The 18,631-nt window shown below is 45.5% G+C and overlaps 1 protein-coding gene across 2 annotated transcripts in view; it reads right to left on the bottom strand.

Annotated features, from left to right (window-relative positions):
- Positions 1-1,918: 1,918 nt before the first annotated feature.
- The window catches only part of CLSTN2 (calsyntenin 2), a 639,289-nt gene continuing 622,576 nt past the window's right edge, over positions 1,919-18,631 (bottom strand). Inside the window, exons 13-17 of one of the 2 annotated variants that reach the window (XM_526327.8) lie at positions 17,007-17,177; positions 16,359-16,504; positions 16,112-16,235; positions 15,175-15,359; positions 1,919-13,267 (exon numbers count right to left, since the gene is read on the bottom strand). In XM_526327.8, the coding sequence (XP_526327.5) occupies positions 13,067-13,267; positions 15,175-15,359; positions 16,112-16,235; positions 16,359-16,504; positions 17,007-17,177 (827 nt within the window). In that variant the 3' untranslated portion in view covers positions 1,919-13,066. The remainder of the gene's footprint in view (positions 13,268-15,174; positions 15,360-16,111; positions 16,236-16,358; positions 16,505-17,006; positions 17,178-18,631) is intronic. The other variant, XM_016942061.4, reaches the window with a different exon arrangement.

The raw sequence follows: 18,631 nt of genomic DNA, 5'->3' as shown, positions 1-18,631 counted from the left end.
CCCCCTAGGGACTGGGGAATCCTTAGAGCACCAGGGACGTTGCTTTGAAAATATAAGTTACTGGAAGTCTCTGTGGCTTGTCAGCCTGAGGGGCACCTCCCACTGCAACTTCAGCAATGTTAGCCCCATGGCACGTACGTAGTCTGGAAAGATGGAAGCCAGGGAGGAGGCTGCTGTGGTGGCTGAGGGATGAGGAGATGCTTTTAAAAGAGATGAGAAGGAATAGACACAGAAAGGCAATGAAGAATCTATCAGACAGCAAGAACACAGGCCAGAATTGTTTGGAGAGTAAGAGAGTGGTGCGAACTGTCAGAAATTTGCTAGTGAGCTGCTACATTGAGCACCAGAGAAGCCCAAAAATAGGTGTGTGTGTGTGTGTGTGTGTGCATGCACACGCGCATGTACACATGGAAGTTACGAAGGTATAGTGTGGAAGGACTACCAAACTGATGAAGGCTTCTTAGTTTCCTTGTTGACTCTCTGAGATGTAAAAGAAAAATTATATTTCCAGTTGACAAACATTGGGCAGAAAAAAAATCCTATCTTAATGTTTAGAAGAAAAATTCCTATTAAGGTGTGAATGATCTATATTTGGGAACAAATCTTGATTAACTGCTTGGGGTAGGAGGACGAGTATGGCTTTTGGCAGGAGACCAGGCAATGAAGAAAAGATGATGATGCTGCTCTTTAAAGAGAAAAAAAAAGAGGCTGGGCGTGGTGGCTCATGCCTGTAATCCCAGCACTTTGGGAGGCTGAGGCGGGTGGATCACGTGAGGTCAGGTGTTCAAGAACAGCCTGACCAACGTGGCAAAACCCCGTCTCTACTAAAAATTCAGAAAAATTAGCTGGATGCGTGGTGGTGCGTGCCTGTAGTCCCAGCTACTCGGGAGGCTGAGGCAAGAGAATTGCTTGAAGCCAGGTGGTGGAGGTTGGCAATGAGCCGAGATTGTGCCACTGCACTCCAGCCTGGGTGACAGGCTTTAAGAGAGACTCCATCTCTCTTAAAAAAACAAAAAACAAAAAAAAACTTACTTTTTACATCTGAGAAGGATGAAGAGAGATGAGAGGAGGGAGAGAAAGGAGTGGGGAGAGGGCAGGAAGATGGCACATGGCTGGGGAGGCTGGCCAAAAGGAGTCCAAAAACAAGAATGTTGATTGTGATATGTAGCTGTTTGCCATATCCTGGGCAAGTGATTCATCTTCATGACCCCAACACTTCCAACAATACTTTGTTTGAATTTTCCCTGCTGCCCTGAGCAATTCAAGCAAAAGATAGGGTTTTGTATTGGGTTGGCCCAATACAAAACAGGATGGAGGCTGCAGTAACCACAACTTGCAGAATCCTAGGGAAGCGCTCTGGATCTCTGCCAGCTCTCGATGGCAAAGGGAGCCCGTCTTCAGTGGGCTTTGGGGGAAAGGGGACCCTGGGGGGATATCTGGGTGTTAGGGCAGGTCAGCAGGACGAAGGTCTACTGGAGGAGCAAGAGGGAACAAAAGAAGCAGTAGGAGAGAGACAGGGAGGTTCCAATTCTGCTGCCCTCATGCAGGGCGCCTGACTCCTCTGAGTCTCATCTTTTCCACATTTAACAGTAAAAACAGCCTACCTTGGGGGTTAAGATCATGCATGTAGAGCTCCAGCACTTCGTAAGTGCTGAATAAATGCCCAGTGTTATAAGGATCGTCTTTTCATTGGTCTCCAATAACTGCGCTACCAAATTTGGCTCTGGGTGTAACAAAGTTCCCTGACTGAAGCCTGATAGGGGCCAACTTGCCATGCCACCAGCCTCACATCCCGCCCATCTCTCTTCCCCAGGCATGGATTTAGGACAGAGCCCCAGAGAGTATTGACCCAGCCAGAGCGGTTCTTGGTGTCTTGCCTTATCAAATAGTCTGAACAATAAAACTCTCAGAGGTCATCTTTACTGTGAAATTCTAAAATCATATTTATTCACCAATTCACAGAAAGTGTCATAACGACCACCAACATGAATCAGTTTGTAGGCATTTACAAGCCACAGCTGAAAATAAAAATCTGTCTGTGTTGAATAGGCATTTAACAAATTACTTGAAAACTGCAAGAATCATAATTATTATAAATTTAAAGTTTGTGATTCAAACATGGGTAAGATCACAGTCATGGGGAGAAGCCCAACAGATTCCTGTGACGATCCTTATTTTCTTCCTATATCTTTATATACATAGAGACTCTCAGCGCCCCTCACTCTGTGTCAGTCTGAATTGGATATGACAGCTCAGTTAGGCCTGAGAGAGGATTCTATGAAAAGGAGTGGGGAGGGGAAAGGACATTTTCTCTGACCCTCTGTGGCTGGGCAACCTTGTTGACTGAGAAGACAGTGCGCTCTTCTGAAATTAGATTCAATTTTCTATAAATTCATACAGTCCTTCTAATGAGATACTCCAAAGTCTGCATTGTTTCACACTCATACACAATAGTATATTTATCAAATAAACACATTTTCTAGACTAAAAAGATTCATTCTTTGAGGCAGCTTGAAGAGCTCAGAAGTCTGATACATGTCAGGTACACACTGGTCCACCGCTGGAGGCAAAGCCATCCACTGTGGGAGACACCGGCCAGACTGGCAGTAATGGCCCAGACAGTAGCAGTGATTGAAGGTGATTCTGCAAGACGAGGCTGCTCCCCCTCCTCTCTCTGCTGTGTCAACACCACAGAGACTCCGGAGGAGAGAAAACATACCTCTCTCTTTCAGGCCTTTCCCACACACACTGAGGTTGAGAAGCTGGGAATAAACAGCGTCCAACACTTTTAAATGGCGGTGGCAGCTCCAGACAAGGGAGAAGGGAAGGACTGAGAGAAGAAATTATTAGACTTTTTAGACTGGCTGAACCCAGAACCTTTACACTGGTTACAAAATCATGCCTGGAGGTGAAAAATTCAATAGCATTATACCAAGTGTTTGGGCAACGGTGTAGAGACAATAGTAGAGACAAGCTACAGCTTTAGACAGTGGTAGAGAGAAGCTACAACTTTAGCTTATAGAAACAGCTGTTGGGTGTTCAGCAGATGCAGTCTAGGTGCATGCAAACCCACTGTGTGCAGCATGCCTTCACTCTCACGACAAGGGAGCCAGACCTTGTGTCTGCGGCTGGCTGAATATTGCATGGAATCTGTGGATTCACAGAGGCTTCTCCTCAGCTAAGAGGGAGTGTGGCTGGATGCATTTCTCTGTGGCTCATTCAATTTGGGGTATACTCATACTACTGAGTCTCTATGAAGTAGTGATAAGCTGGGTCTTCAATTTCCAAATGTTTACCAAACTCCTACTATGTGCCAAGCACTATTCCCACTGCTTTGAGAGCTAACGGTAAACAACAACAGTGAAAAAACATGTAACATCCCAACCAGTGCTTCTAAGGATTTAAAATATGCTGGTACTTTTGACTTTATTCTTACTTCTGTATTATAGATATGTATATGGCTTTGGGGTATGTGTATATGTACACATACATGCACACATATACACACACACACACATATATAATCAGCTGTCCATAGCCTACTCTTCTCTGGAAATTTATATTTTGTACTCAAATTTCCCAAATACCCGTACCAAATCATTCTCTCTTCCTTACCAATATTATAATGTCCCTGACAATAACATAACAAACCCAGCTCTAACACCTACAGATTTCTTTGAGAACAAACAACTTCTACATGCAATTTCTTTTCTGTACTCACCAACTGGTTTTCTTCAACCTCCTGCCCACCCTGTCCAGCTCAGGACATCGACAACCCTTTATGGAAACCACCGAGGTCAGACTGGATGCAGTCAGTTGGATTGATTCATCATGACTAGTTCAATTAAGAGCTGATCACCTTCAAACAGCTCTGACTTTGGAAGCAATTGATTTGCCTGCCTCTTTGGTCACATGGCCAGATTTACCCATAATTTTTTGCAAACTTGGACGCGTCTTTAGATACAGAGCAATGCTTTGGCATCTGGGGGAGGGGGTTGTTCCTGGTGCTGTCACTTGTACCCACTCTCCTGTTTCCTCTCCAACTATGAGTCACATTTTCCCTCAATATCTCCTATCTTACTTTTTGAGTGATCAGCCCTGACTTTCAAGTCTAAATTTCTCCTCCACGCCAAAAACAAAACAAAAACAGAAAAACAAATAAAGCTTTTTGCTGTATCACACCACCTAAAGTTTGGCTAGTGAACATGAGCAGACCTCTTCTGAATCCCACACATCAGCCATGCTCTTGCAGCCATGTAGAGGAGCTGGAGGTGGGTGGGCGTGGGCTCCAGATGTGGGTGTTCTATATTGGCCAGGATGGATGCACTTTTGCCACCAAGGGTGGATGAGCCTTTATATTAACATCCATGACCCACAGGCACAAGCAAGGCCCTCCTCACAGAGGCCCTTATGAATCCTTCTGAAGGGGAGATGCTACCTCCTCATCCCTTTGCCTGCCTTCTCTGCAGAGGCGCTGGAGTCTGCAGCTGAGACCTGTGGGTTGATTCTCTCTGCACACAAAATGTGGGCTCATTTCTCTGGTAGCTCCTCCTGCCGGGGAAAAGGACCCTCAATACGTGTGTGGGTGTCCCATTTATGTTCTGAAATGTGCAGTAAAAAGGGTCCAGGTAACAAAGATGCATTTTCCTTTCAAGATAAAAGCAAACAGACATGAAAGCTAACACGTTTCTGTTGTCTGTGATTAATACTCACTGTCTGCATTTTGGCTCTTCTCAAGTCTGTTGCCCTCTTTTCATTAGTCTACTGGGAATTGAGCTTCATGTTGATGAATCTGCTCTGCAGTAAATCTGATAAAAGGAACTGGAGAGCAGCACAAGGCTGGGTCATTAACAAATTAGGGTTTTCTCTCCTCAGTTGGGATGCTGCCCATGACCTCGACGGTGGAGCAAGCAGGCCTCACCCGGGCACATCTACCCCTGCTCCTTGCTTAGGGGCTCCATTTACTGACTATAGCTAGGAAGGGGTAGTCCCCAAACAACCCCACTCCTGTTTTCTCCCATGTGCATCACAAATGTTGTCCTCTGTTCACTGCACTTCCACCCTCGTCGATCTGATTTTACAAAGGACCTTGACTCACAAACCGAGAAGGAAGATGGAGGAGGCTTTCTCCACTGGGGGGTCTTAATTCTTCAAACCCAGTCCCTTCACTGAGGTCAAGTGATCTCTGGGATTCAATTCAATTCAACATTTGTGGCACACATGTCATGGGCCAGGTGCAGTGCTAGGCCCCCGTGGTGCCACAATAGCTAAGTCGGTAGTCTTCTTACCTTGAGGAGGTGGCCATATCAGCAGAGGCAGCAATAGTTGGACATCTATACTAGTCTCACACGGCCACGTTTTCCAAGGTCCTGGCCAGGCACCACATCATTCAACTGCATGTTCTCATGGGGCCGGGGTCCTGCCTCTGGGGAGGTGTTGCCTCAATGGTCCAGAGGTACCAGCTCCTTTCTGTTCCCCAGAAACAGGGGTGTCTTTGGGCCATTCAGGAGGACTCTGAAAAGACTGCTGAGGCTGTGAGCAGGAGAGAATCTGGGTTCTTCAGAACTCAACAGATGGTGCTAGTTTTCCTAGGCTACATGTCTAGTCCCTTTCCTAGACTTACTCTTCTGTCCTTCCACCCCAAAGCCCAGGGCCCTGGCCCTCTGACTCTCCATCTCAAAACCCCTCATATGAGGAGACTGTACCTCATAGGAGTCAGTTAGGTGTACACGACTGACAAAGTACCAGCAAGTTCCTTTCAAAGGTCTGTGGACCTTCACAGAGTTTAAGCTATAAATCAATAGTTGCTGGGCCTCAGGGGAAAGGAGAATTGGTGCATCCTGGCAGCCTCACAGACTTTAGAAATCAGAAGGCCCAGACAGATTCTAATTGTAAATGAGGCTGTAGGTTTGTTTTTGGATTTTTGTTTTCTACTTTTAGTAACATCCAGAATGAGTTACTGCCCTTCCAAGGAAGGCCATCCATTCCCCAAGCAATTCAGTGTTTGAATTGTGATGCTGCATGCCCCAGTCTCATTACAAACAAACAGAGCAGTGCTGCGGCAACCTGGCAACGTCCTTAAATGACCCCCTCCACACTCTGCCAGGCCCTGGGTGTTTCCACCAGCATACAGGCTGTGTAGAAAGCAGCTCTCCTAGTGACCCGGGTCACTGCTGCAGTTTCAGTGTTTCTCCACAAAATATGGCCCTCGAAGAGGCTGCTCAGCTTACAGAAACCTGGCAGGTGGCCTTCCTGGGGATGAGTGACCTCATGGCAGCCTCTCCTGGGCAGTCTCTCTCTCTAGGATAGAAGGGGCAGGCAGGCAGGAATTGTCTCATGCCCAAGGGCAGGTGAAGGATGGGGACTAGGACCAAGGTTCCTTGAAACCACTGCTTCAGTGAGTATAAACTGGAGCCGAAAAGGCCCAGGATGGGGGCTGGGGGTGGTTTGCTTTGGCACCCTCGCTGCACTAGTCATTGATTTTACCTTGTTAGTTAATAGTCAGTTCTTCCCAATGCCAGCTCAAGTCATCTCCTCATCCTCTTCATCAGTGGTTCTCAAACTTTAGTGTGTGTCAGAAAGCTCATTAAATCACAGACTGCCTGCCTCCAGAGCTTCTCATTCAGTAGGTCTGGGGTGGGGCCCAAGAATATGCACTTCTCACATGTTCCCAGGTGATGCAGCTGGCCCAGGGAACCACTGCTCCTCAGCACCGAGTGTAAGCCCTCAGCAGGTCTCGCGGAGGTGGGCCCTCCTTAGATCTTCAGCTCTGATGTTGGGCCTCAGGAGGGCTCCCTTGCATCAGTCTGGCTTGTGCCTTTTGAGACTTGGCTCCTGCTGGCCCCTCTACTTGCATCACCCTTCCTAAATTTCCAGGTCCACCTGGCTGCTGTTTATATTTAAGGACTGCTTCTGTCTTACTTTCTCTGAATGTCAGCTGTCAACCATGTTATTTCTGCCCAGTGGGCAGGGTAACTGGCTTTCATCCATAAGTGAACTGAGTCAGCCTTGATTGGAATTGAGGAATATTCAGGGAAATATTGCCTACTTCCCTGGAGAGCTCCTCAGTCTGCCTCAGTGATGCATATCAGGGCCCCTAGAATTACACCTGTCATCTGACTTAGGGTGGGTAGCTGTCAAAGCAAGTTACCCTGCCTCCCTAACACTAAACTTCTGTCCCCAAAGTCCTGACTGCTCGTGCACAGCCTCCAACACCACAAAGGGACATCCCAACAGCTCACAGGCCAAGAGCTCCTCATGGTCAGGGAAACATGCCTTGTTCATCCTCCCTTCCCCCTGTTGCTGGCACAGGGCCTGACCCATCACAAGTGCCCAGTGAAGGTCTGCTGAATTACACTGAACATAGCTGCAAACACAGACTCCCATCTGTTTACTACCTGCATACAGGGAATGTCTGTCAGCTTTCTGGGGTGCTGCTGGAGGTAACTTCTTCTGTCTCTTTTTGTCTCCTTGGGATGGAATGAAGCCTGGCTCTTAATCCACAGCCCCTGTAAAGCCAACTCTCCTTTTCCAGTTGGCACTAAAGGGAAAACTAGAGCATTATCTACATAGCAGGTATAGAATACATCTATAAAGTAAAGGAAATAAAGACAGGAAATGAGGGTACTGGGGTAGACTTCAAAACTTTCATTGCTCATTTCTTTTGCCTGCAGCTGGACAATGGAAAGTGGTTATGTGAAAATTAAATTGTGCCAAGGGCTTTTGCTTGTCAGCCTCAATAAATGTCTCATATAGATGCAGAATCCTGTACCATTCATAGCCTGCCAGAGTACATTGCAGAAGGCTTTGGGGATCCCCCAGAGGCCTAAACGTTATCTTACCTAAAAATCATCTACTTTTCACTGGCAAATACTTTCAAAGAATTAAACCCACTTCCCTACTTTTTTGTAAAAACTATTTGGTTAATTTAAATGTGGGGATGATTAAAAAAAAAGTTGTCTTTTTTTCTTCTTGCTGATATTGAGCCATAGAGCCAAGAAGATTGCTAATTTTGAAGTGTGCTTGGTCGGGCTTTCTACTGATGATGTTGCTATTGATTCAAACAGTCACAAGTCTTTAGGATCATTTTTAGAGCAATGGCAAGAGTAGGGCTGAAATGAAAATCAGTCTGAGATAATGAACACTCCTGCTCAGAGATCATTATGGGCTGAGCTGTGCCGGGAAGGCACTGAGCCTTGGGGGGCTAACACTTGCCTCAGTGGAGTTAGCACTCAGTAACCAGGCAATCACCTCGATCCAAGGCTTTCAACTCTCGTGGAATATCTGTCAGTTTGTCAGTTCAGCAAATAACAAGTGTTTTGTTTGTTTCTTTTTTGTTTTCCCCCGGAACATGGACTTTTAAAACAGCTTAATTAAAAACTATGGCACTTTTTCCTGTTGTTCAGTTTGGAGGCAAAGACTACTGGGTAGTTGGTGAGAGGCTTAAGAGAGCAGCTTGCTTTCTCCTGAAGTGGAAGGCTAACTTCCATGGTGTATGGTACGGGTTGCCAAACTTTGGCCTTGGGCCAAATCTAGCTGGCTGCTAATTTTCGAATGGCCTGTGGGCTGAGGAAGGTTTTTATATTTTTAAATTATTAAAAATGTAAATCAAAAGGGTAAAAAAAGATATGAAAATTACATAAATCCAAACTGCCTGCTTTTTTAGTGTTTTTAAATTGTTTTATGGAAACTAGATAAAGTTGTATTGAAACATTCATTTGTTGTACGTATTGTCTGTTTTCATGCTACAATAGCAGAGCTGAGTACAGTCATCCCTCAGTATCTGTAGGGGTTTGGTTCCAGAACTCCCCTCGGACACCAAAATCCACAGATGTTCAATTCCTTTATATAAAATGCATAGTATTTGCATATAGCCTATGCACAACTTCCTGTGTTCTTCAAATCATCTCTAGGTTACTTATAATACCTAATACAGTGTAAATGCTATGTAAATGCTGTTAAACTGTATTGTTCAAGGAATAATAATGAAAAAAAGAATATGTTCAGGTCAGTTGCAACTATACATTTTTTCCCAAATATTTTTGATTCAAGGTTGGTTGAATCCATGGATTTGGAAACCTCAGATATGGAGGGCTGACTATTCTGTGACAGGTACCAAATGGCTCACAAAGCCCAAATTATTTACTATTTGCCTCTTTACAGATAGTTTGCTGACACCTGACATATAGGAATGGGGGACATTGCTTCCCACCACCCCCAGCTCTCTCACTGGATGGTCCATGTATACAAAGTAGAGCCCTTATTAAATGCAAAGATGTTGGTCTAAACCCTGTTTGATAGGATGATTGAGTAAATTCAAGAAAGTGGTAATGAGGGCTGGGTGCGGTGGCTCACTCCTATAATCTCATTACCTTGGAGGCCAAGGTGGGCAGATCACCTGAGATCAGGAGTTTGAGACCAGCCTGGCCAACATGGTGAAGCCCTGTCTCTACTAAAAATACAAAAATTAGCCGGGCATGGTGGTGGATGCCTATAATCCCAGCTACTCGGGAGTCTGAGGCAGGAGACTCTCTTGAACTCAGGAGGTGGAGGTTGCAGTGAGCTGAGATTGTGCCACTGCACTCCAGCCTGGGTGACAGAGCAGCAAGACTCTGGCTCAAAAAACAAACAAACAACAACAAAAGAAAGTGGTAATGAAAAGAGATTTCACTGAAATCACATTTTTGGTATCTAGATGAATTTGGGCCTTGGCTATGCTTACAGCATTTGATCAAATGTATGATGATACATGTTTAGTATTTTTTAAGGCAGGCTACCAACTAGCCGGTTGCTTTACTCCACTGAAGCAACTCATTCTGCACTGGGATTTAAGAATTCCAATCTTCTCTTCCAACTTCTCCTCCATGTCATCTGAATCACCTGAGAGTTGTAGCCTATTTTCAAGCTCAGGAAGGCAGAATCTGGTTGTCCACTTGGCAAGACAAGCAATGAACTGGGCTGTGGCCAAACCAGTCAGCAGTTCCTCCTGGACATGAGCCTGCATCTGCCTGGCTGCCGACATCTCAGTGAGAGGTCACAGGGTGTCTCGGCCTTCAGGGGTTTTGGTTCCTGGATGCCAGCATATGGAGGGTGGAAAACGCCAGACTGATTAATGACACCTTTTTCTTGGGATCAGAATATCTGGGGGAGGGCAAGCCACATTACCCTGCTCACCTGGATACCTCCCAAAGCTTCTGTTACTGGGATATAACCACTCCCGTCTTGTTCTCATCCATGGTGAGGAAGAGGGTGTTGCGAAGATGACCAATGCCTGCCAACCCAGTGGATTCATTCAAGTGTCTGATCTTTGCAGCTGACATGCAGAGAATGACCTCTCATAGCCAGAGTTGAGGGAAACAGCTCTGATTTGTTGTCACCACTGTTTCTCTGCAAATGAGTCCACCAACCAAATGCTTCCTCAAATTATTCATCTTTGCTGCCCTAGCCATGGGCTACCTTTACCTGCTACCCCCGCTACCAAAAAAACCCCAACACATATAAAGATTTTACCTAACAGCTCTCTCAACTATGAATAAGGCAGCCACCCAGAGAGCATGAGGAACACCTTCCCTACCCAACCAGATCGAAAAGACTGAGCAAAGAGAAAAGTGTTCTCACAAACACCAGACTTAAATATTTAAAATCAAAATCTAATTTAAAAAGAATGGGTTTTAAGCATATGAAGTGTTCTTTTTGCTGCCACAATTTTGGGAGATTTCAGTTGCTCCTAAATGCCCAACTAAAGATCTTTTTTTTATTTAAATGGGATTGTGAAAACTAATCAGTCCTATAGACTTTCCTCTTGTGGATGTACAGACACAGCCTAATAGAAAAGGGCTATTTGGTTGGGAGAATTCCCAGGAGAAATATCTGTTTCCATCCAATGAATATAAAACCCTAGCTTCTTCTGGTGTTTTTCCCTGAGAAGGGAAAAATAAGAACACTGGTTAAGTTTGTGACCGCATCCTTCTTCTCTTGTGACTTCTCTTCCTCTTCATTTGTCTCTTGTGTAATTTCTAGGCCTGTTTATTTCCCCTCTGCAAATATAATGTAGGGGAGGAGCTTATCTTATTCAGCTTTTCTTTTTCTCACAGCTGTTGGTAGAATGCTTAGCACATAGTAGGTTTGCAGCAGTGTCTGTTAGGTGCATACCTATGAACATAAGTAGAATCCTGGACCAGGAGTGGAAGTTGGGAGTCTGGTCTTGTCTATACTTTTGAATGACTCTGAACAAGACATTGAATCACCAAGCCTCAGTTTACTCATCACAAAAATGTATCTAACAACGGATGTCTCAGTTACTTCACAGGATTTGTTGTGAGGTCCAAAGGAAGGAACAGATGCAGAAAACACTTTAGGAGGTGGGAAAAGCTTCACAAGGTTGTTCTCATGAATCAGAAAGTTGAAAAGACCTGCCATGGGTCCTCCCTGGGTGGAGGTCAGACTAGAGGACATTGGCAGTAGTCCCCTTCTTAAGCTGTTTTGATGACACAAAGAAAAGGCTGAGATTCTGAACTATTTTTTTTTTTTTTAACATAAATGCCACTTAACTAGGGACCAGCTCTGTGCCTGTGCCAAACCAATTGGTGTGAGCTTGGGGAGGAGTGAAGGATGGGGACAGAGCATACACATTGATGACAAAGAGGAATCTGAAACAAACATGTTCTCAGAGCTTCGTGGAAATTCTGTCAAGGCCCTAATTCTTGCCTGCTATTCTCTTGGCCACAAAAGATCACAGACCAGTTACTATAGAAACAATTCTCTTCACGGGTTGTGCATGTTAGGATGGAGATGGAAAAGATTTCCTTATCGAAAAAAGAAAGAAATTAGGTTTTCAGATATATTTGCCCTCTATCTAAAGTGTTCCTCCTTTTATGAGCAGAAGAAAGAAGAAGCTGCAATGATTGCAAATATGCTTCTAATTCCTTGCAGTTAAATTTCAAACTTTCATTGTAGACTTGGTGGAGCTCGTGCGTTTCTAATACATCCAGAAAGCGTGTATTTTCTCAAGAGGGAAAATAGGAGATAAGGGACCATAAGGCTGAGTGGTGAGAGCCTTGCCAACCTCAGGGTCCCCTCTGTCCTGGGGGAGCCCAGCCACCCCCACTCCACCCACCATGAAGCCTACGTTTGACCTCATTAGCATTTCCATCTGCTTTCTGGCTCTAGGCTTGTTGTGACTGTCCTTGTTTTGTGTTGTGTTGTGTCCTTGTTGTGACTGTCCTTGTTGTGTTGTCCTGGGGCAGTGCCTGTGTGGAATGCCTCCCGGGCCCTGTGGTTCTGTGTGCTGAGCGCCCCTGGCAGGGCAGCTGCATGGTTGCAGCAGGTGCCCCGATAGGCAGGCTCAGATAGCTCTGATGGGGGATCAGACCCTGCTTGCGGCCAAGGACCTATTCTTGGTTTGGGACTTTTCTTATAAGCTTATATGGCCTCAGAAAGAAGCAAGGGGAAAGGCTCTCCAAGCTGGGGAACTAGATAGACAGAGAGAGAGAGAGAGAGAGAGAGAGAGAGAGAGAGAATGTGTGTACCTTTCCCTGTAAACTTAGTTCTGCCTCAACAAGGACTTTCCTTTAAACTGTTAAGCACTAAGACCTTAGGTGTGTGAAGTTCAACCACCCTCCTTGTATGAAGCAACCTGGAGTCAGCAGAGGAGGACCTGCTGGTCTGTGTGGAGGAGACACACAGTGAATTGGAACCCCAGGGCCTTGGGGACTCTGAGCCTGGGGAGGTGAGTGACACAAAGGTGGGCCTTCTTCCCTGCAGGAAAAAACAAAGGCAGACTCTGCACACAGGTAGTCAGGATGCTGGGGAGCTTAGGGCAGAAGTGGGGGCTACAGGACAAAGTCTACCCTGAAGTCCTCACTGATGGCCATGCTGGGCTTCTTGGAACTTCCCCATGGATGAGACACAGGGAGTGCCCAAGGCTTAAAGGGTGGGCTCCAGGAAGCTGGAGAAGGCCTTCCCAGACATGTCACAGACATCAGAGGTGAGGTATGATAGACATGGACATACACTGGGTCAGGGTTTACAAAAGGGACATGTGGGCCGGGCAGCAGACCCCTGGGCACTAGTAGGGGAGGGTGGAGTCGTCCCACTCCAGCTGGGCTTGCCTGGCTCCATTCTGCCCATGTCTGCCTCTGCCCATCCCTTCCTCCTCCTCCTCCTCTTCGCTGTCGTCAGAGCCACTGCTGGAGCTCATTTCTTCCTCTGCTTCTTCCTCCTCTTCTCCCTCAGTCTCATCTTCCCCATGCCCTGGTCCTTCATGTTTCTGGATATCAAGGAGAAAAAGCAAATGCTCATCAGGGGCTGAACAGAGGCCACTTTGGAGCTTATGTCTCTCCATCCATTAAGGAAACATTTACGGCCCCTTGGAATTTCTTCTTTTAGTGCAAAACTCTTCAGCCTGGAGACAGACTTCCTGGAAGGGAAGTCTTCTGGTAAAAAGGAAGCTAGAAGGTTCAAGGCAAAAGCCTGAAATAGCAAATTCCAAGGCATGAACTCAAGGTAGACTGTTGGGTATAAATGATGGGCTGGACATTTTAGCCAATCCTATCCATCATTTACTGAACCTTTCAGGCCAAGGCTTGTTATCAGGCATTTCTGGGGCTTATTTAAATGGAGCTGTCCAAGCCTTAGTGTTTGCTTCTCAGTGAGAGGATGGCATTTGATCTTGTGTCTCTTTTCCAAGTGTGCATGCAATGTCCCTGGGAGCAGAAGGCATTCTAAGCAAAGACTCAGGTATGCTTCCCCTCAAAAATATTCCTTTGGAAAGGACAAATTTATTGGTCCTCGCTTTCCATGCTTGCTGCTCACCCCCTGACTTGTGTCCTCAGGCTGTACCCCTTCCTTTCCAGTCCAATTCCCCCTCCCTCCAGCTTTTGGATAATTCCAGCAAAATTTCATTTCTGGATTTATGTTCTGCATTGATGAACCAGGTCATAAAAGTTGTTTCTCCTTGCTTGGCTACCCAACCCCTCCCCTTACACTTCTTAGGAATTGTCTTTTACCTCCTACCTTCTACCTTACCCCAAATCCTACCCACTCTTCAAGGTCTCCCCTAGGCCAACCTCCTCCAAGGAATCTTCCCTGATTGTTGCAGTCCTGAAGGCTTTTCCTCCTCAAGGTCATTGACTTTTGACATCACAAGGTTGGCCCTTGTTAGGCACACTCTTGCCTTGTCCTCAGACTGCTCCAGGTATAGTGGTCTTGTTTTCTACACTCAAGGCTCAGCTCTTTGAAGGTGGAAATTCTGGAGTCTGTATAGCACTGAGCTCAGCATTTTACCTACAGCACATGCTTGGAGAAACTGAGCCACATCAGCACACTGGCTTTGAAATTGGAGTGTGAGTCTAGCCGAGGTGGAAACTGGGGACCAGGCTGGGGTAATCATCTTCCCCTACCTTTTTTAAGCCTGTGTCTATCATCAACCAGAACCCATGGGCAAAGGGCGTGATGTAGAGGGCTTCCTTTGACACTCATGGATAGATTCTGGGGGCTGTTGGCTAACTGGAAAGATACAGACTTCAGAATCAGACAACCTTAAATTTGACTATTGGCTGTGTTAATTTGAGTATGTTACTTCTTTTCTTAGTTGGTTTCCACCTTGGTAAATGAAGATGATAACTCCTGTTTTATAGGCTGTTGGAAGATTAAATGAGGTGGTGTATATAGAGCACTCTATACAGTATCTGGCATAATGGGGGCTCAATAAATGGCAGGCGTTGCTGCTCTATTTTTCTTTTAATCTGTTCCAAGCCTTTGAGTGAACTCTTCAGGCAGTGTAGAGCAAAGCCATCTAATTTGCACTGTTAGTTACTCAAAACTTCAATACTGAGTCCCTAAGTGTTAGTTAGCTCTGAGCTGCATACTATGGGGGAAGGAAGGCGTAGCCACCTCGTGGTGTTTGCTTGCTTTAACAAAATTTCTGGTTCTGTTTGTGGGGTAAGAGCAATTAATACATTTTAAATCAGAGAATGTAGTTGGTGGGAAGGTATGATCTGTTCAGGTTGAGAGGGCTAGAGGAGCTCAGAGACAGGAAGAATCAGTGGAGCTGGACTAGATGGGGCAGGGCTTCCAGAAGGAGGGGGTATGGGGCTGCTTTAGGCATAGGAAGGGTTGAGCTGGGTAGAGGGAGAAGCACCCCACCCAGAACTCCCAGCCGTGCATGAGGATCACCTCCATGGGGTTGACTGTGATAGTCAGCGCAGAATCGTCCCAGTCCATCTCAGATTCCTTGGCAGCCTCAGTCTCCTGGATGAAGTGCTGGTGGGCGATCCGGACCCGGTACACACCCATGGCCACGACAAACACGAGCATGCACACGGAGATGATGATGACCACTGTGGCAATGCTTGGGACCACTGGAACAAGGAAGAAACTCGCATGACATGGTGAACAAAGGCCTAGCTCATTCTTGTGAGGGAGCATGAACATCCATGCATAGGATAAAGTCTGCCCTACCACTTCCCAGCTGTAGAACTCTAGAGCAGCACCTTACCCTGTCTGGGCTTCACTTTCATCACCTCTATAATGGACATAATAATTCCTATCCTATGAGTAATTGTTAGGTGTAAATTAAATAATCTGTGAGTTTCCACATAGGCACAGTGTAGGTGTTCATTAAATGCAAATTCTCTTTTATTCCTGGCTTTACCCCTCAAATTATAAAGAAACTTCCACAGAGCCAAGCACTGTAGAGTTTAGTAGAAACAGATACAAGTGCCCACCAGATGGTAACACAATATGGCAAGTGCTCAAATAGAAATTTGGGCAGAGGACGTTGCAATATGGTGCGTACGTGTGTGTGAGTGTGTGTAAAGGGCTCATGGAAAGCTTCATACAGGACATGGTTTTGAGTTGGGCCTGAAATTTTGTCCCAGCCCTTTGTACTGACCTCTGCTATTGTGTGTGTTGTGTAATTTCTTGTTTACTTATTGACTGCCTATTGAGGGTGTGAGTATCTCAAAGCCAGGGCACATTTTCTCCATTGCTGGGTTCCCTCCCTCAGTTCTGGGCACCTACGTTTGCTACAACATAACCATCTGTTGAGTAGATAATCTTGAGTCACAATGACCACCTGTGTCCTGAGGGTCCCTCCTCTTGGGCACCCTACCTGAACTGCGCTGGATGCTACTCCGGGACTCAGGATGATGGACAGACTGGAGGAAGGGAGGCTGCACAATCAGATGATTGACATGCTCCTTATCTGAGACTCTGTCTTCATGAAGGATGCTGACCTGGGAAGAGTGGGGAGAGGTGCTATTGACCCAGGAGTGGCAGGTGGGCCAATTACAGCAGTTCTGAATGAATGAGGGAATGGGTGAGCCTTGGCTTCCCTAACAATGGCAGGACCCACTCACCTCCAAGTTGAACTCATTGCTAGTGTAGCGCCCATTGAGTTCTGAGCACTTAATCCGGAAACGCCGGGCCTCAAGGGAAGCTGGACACCAGTTGCGGTAGCGGATGTGATGTAGCACCTGCTCATAGCGGCTCATGGAGCCCACACCTGTGCCAAGAGACCACACCTGTCATCAGAAGGCAGAAAAGGAGGAGGAAGAGAAGAGAGGAGACAAGCCAGGGCTTGTGGTACAAGACCTCATGGGTCTTGTAAATTTGTTGAGGGTAAGAGCTCAAGATATTTTGGGCAGACAATGTGCAGAAGTTCTAAGGAGCCAAAATTACATTGATGCACAAGCTTTCCATACAGACTGCCTCAATCTTCCAGATGTTTCTGTGACATTTGTTGAGCTCAAACATTGTAAGAGAAGGCATCCACCTAGCTTCTACAAAAGAATTCCCCAGGAGTGGGAATGTGGGACTAGTCCCCAAGATGCTGGAGTAACTTGCCAAAGGAGGGTCTAGAAATCCATGCTTGAGGCCAAGGATCTCCAACTGGTCCCTGGGGCTTCACAGTGCTCCTTCACAAGTGCAATCTCACTCATGTCTCCCTGGACAAGGACATTCTAAGAGGACACCCTTGGGGCAAAGGGGGCTGAGTGTGGCCTTACCGTAGATGGAGTAGCCTGCAGTAGAATTAGTGGCATCCAGGTGTCGTTGGTGGAGCTCACTGTGGTTGAGCTCCAAGCACTCCTGCCTTGGGTCCAAGTCCCCTCCGATCACCAAAATGTCACAGAAATCTAAGTTATGAAGCATTTCCTCTAAGACTTCTGATTTGGGGTCTGTAGGAAGACAGACATGGGAAATGCAGGCATGAAGGACAGCTCAGAAAACAGCCCTTGCTAATCACCTTCCTCCTCTGTTATTGCACCCCAGGTTAAGGCTGGGTCAGGAGCAGAGTCTGTGTGATCCCAAATACCACATCCACTGCTCAGATGTCCAGGCATCCCTGAGGTTGCGTAGCATGAATTAGTGGGAACAGCATGAATACTGTAGCCAAAAGGTGTGATTTGAATACCAGCTCTGCCACTGAGAAGCTGCATAGTGTTAGAGGAACTACCTACCACTCAGTTTCCTCATATATAAGGCAGGCAAGGGTCTTGGGATGGTTGAAAACAGTGTCCAGTGCACATTGTAGGTGCTCAATAAACAATAGCTCTCATTTGGGGAGAGGTAAGTGGCCTTCCACCATGCTCTCATAGCTTTCTCCATGTGATCATAGTCTCCCTGACCACCTGAGATCCTGAAGGGCAGAAACACTATCTTTTTATGATTGAATCCTTAGTGTCTAACCCAGGAGCTAGCATGGAATAGTTATTAATAAACCTTGCTCAAATGGAGCTGAATCATTAATAATCAAGTCAATATGATATAACCAATAATCAATATTTGATAAATTAATATAATTAATGTGCTCCCAGGGGAGCACATTAGCAAGTTGGTCAGTCAAGTTGTCCTTGCCTAATTGTATGACTCCAAATTTCCCAAAGAAATGTCTGAGTATTTGAATGCTGGGCAGAGTTCGGCAGTCCTAAATTAAAATCCCATCTTAAGAAGGCGACTGGTATTTATGAAATATGTGCTATGTGCCAGTCATGTGCAAATATAATCCTAATAGACATTAAAGGGGGTACTATTACTATCCCCATCTCACTGATGATAGGCTAGTTGTCTTCAAGTGGTTTTGATCTTGCACTCCTTTATTGAAAAACTTGTGAAGAGAGATAATTTAAATAAGTATATTTATTCATTTATAAACTGCACTAAATATACTTTGTGTGTTATAAAACATTTATTAAAACAGAAATTTAAAAAATTCACTAAAGATGGATTATTTTAAATAATTATCTTTTAAGTTTTTAAATGATATCAAAAATATTTTTGCTCTCACTAGGTATATATTATATATTATTATAAATAATTTCTTTATCTTAATTTTTAAATGCTTGTCAATCACAATGGTTTCGTGTATAATCAGCAAAATCTAAAAGCACAATAACATACGCTTAAGACAGGATCTATAATTAGCAATGCTGTATGTGCATCTTTATTTCAATGGCCTTCTCACAGTTTCCAGTTTTTTTGCTGGCTTCTTGTCAGGTCTGGTCATATCATCCTTGTTCCTACCTCCCGCCGTGGCTGACTGAGAGCTCCCTGAGGTAGGGAGTGTGTCACGGCTGCCATTTTCTCATGGTTCTCTCTCACCATGGATATTATCTTCCATCTGCAGGTTCCT

The sequence above is a fragment of the Pan troglodytes genome, chromosome 2 (assembly GCF_028858775.2).
Source record: "Pan troglodytes isolate AG18354 chromosome 2, NHGRI_mPanTro3-v2.0_pri, whole genome shotgun sequence".
NCBI classification, from domain to species: domain Eukaryota; kingdom Metazoa; phylum Chordata; class Mammalia; order Primates; family Hominidae; genus Pan; species Pan troglodytes.
Note: the sequence above shows the minus strand (reverse complement) of the source record. Positions and strands in the feature narration are given on the sequence as shown.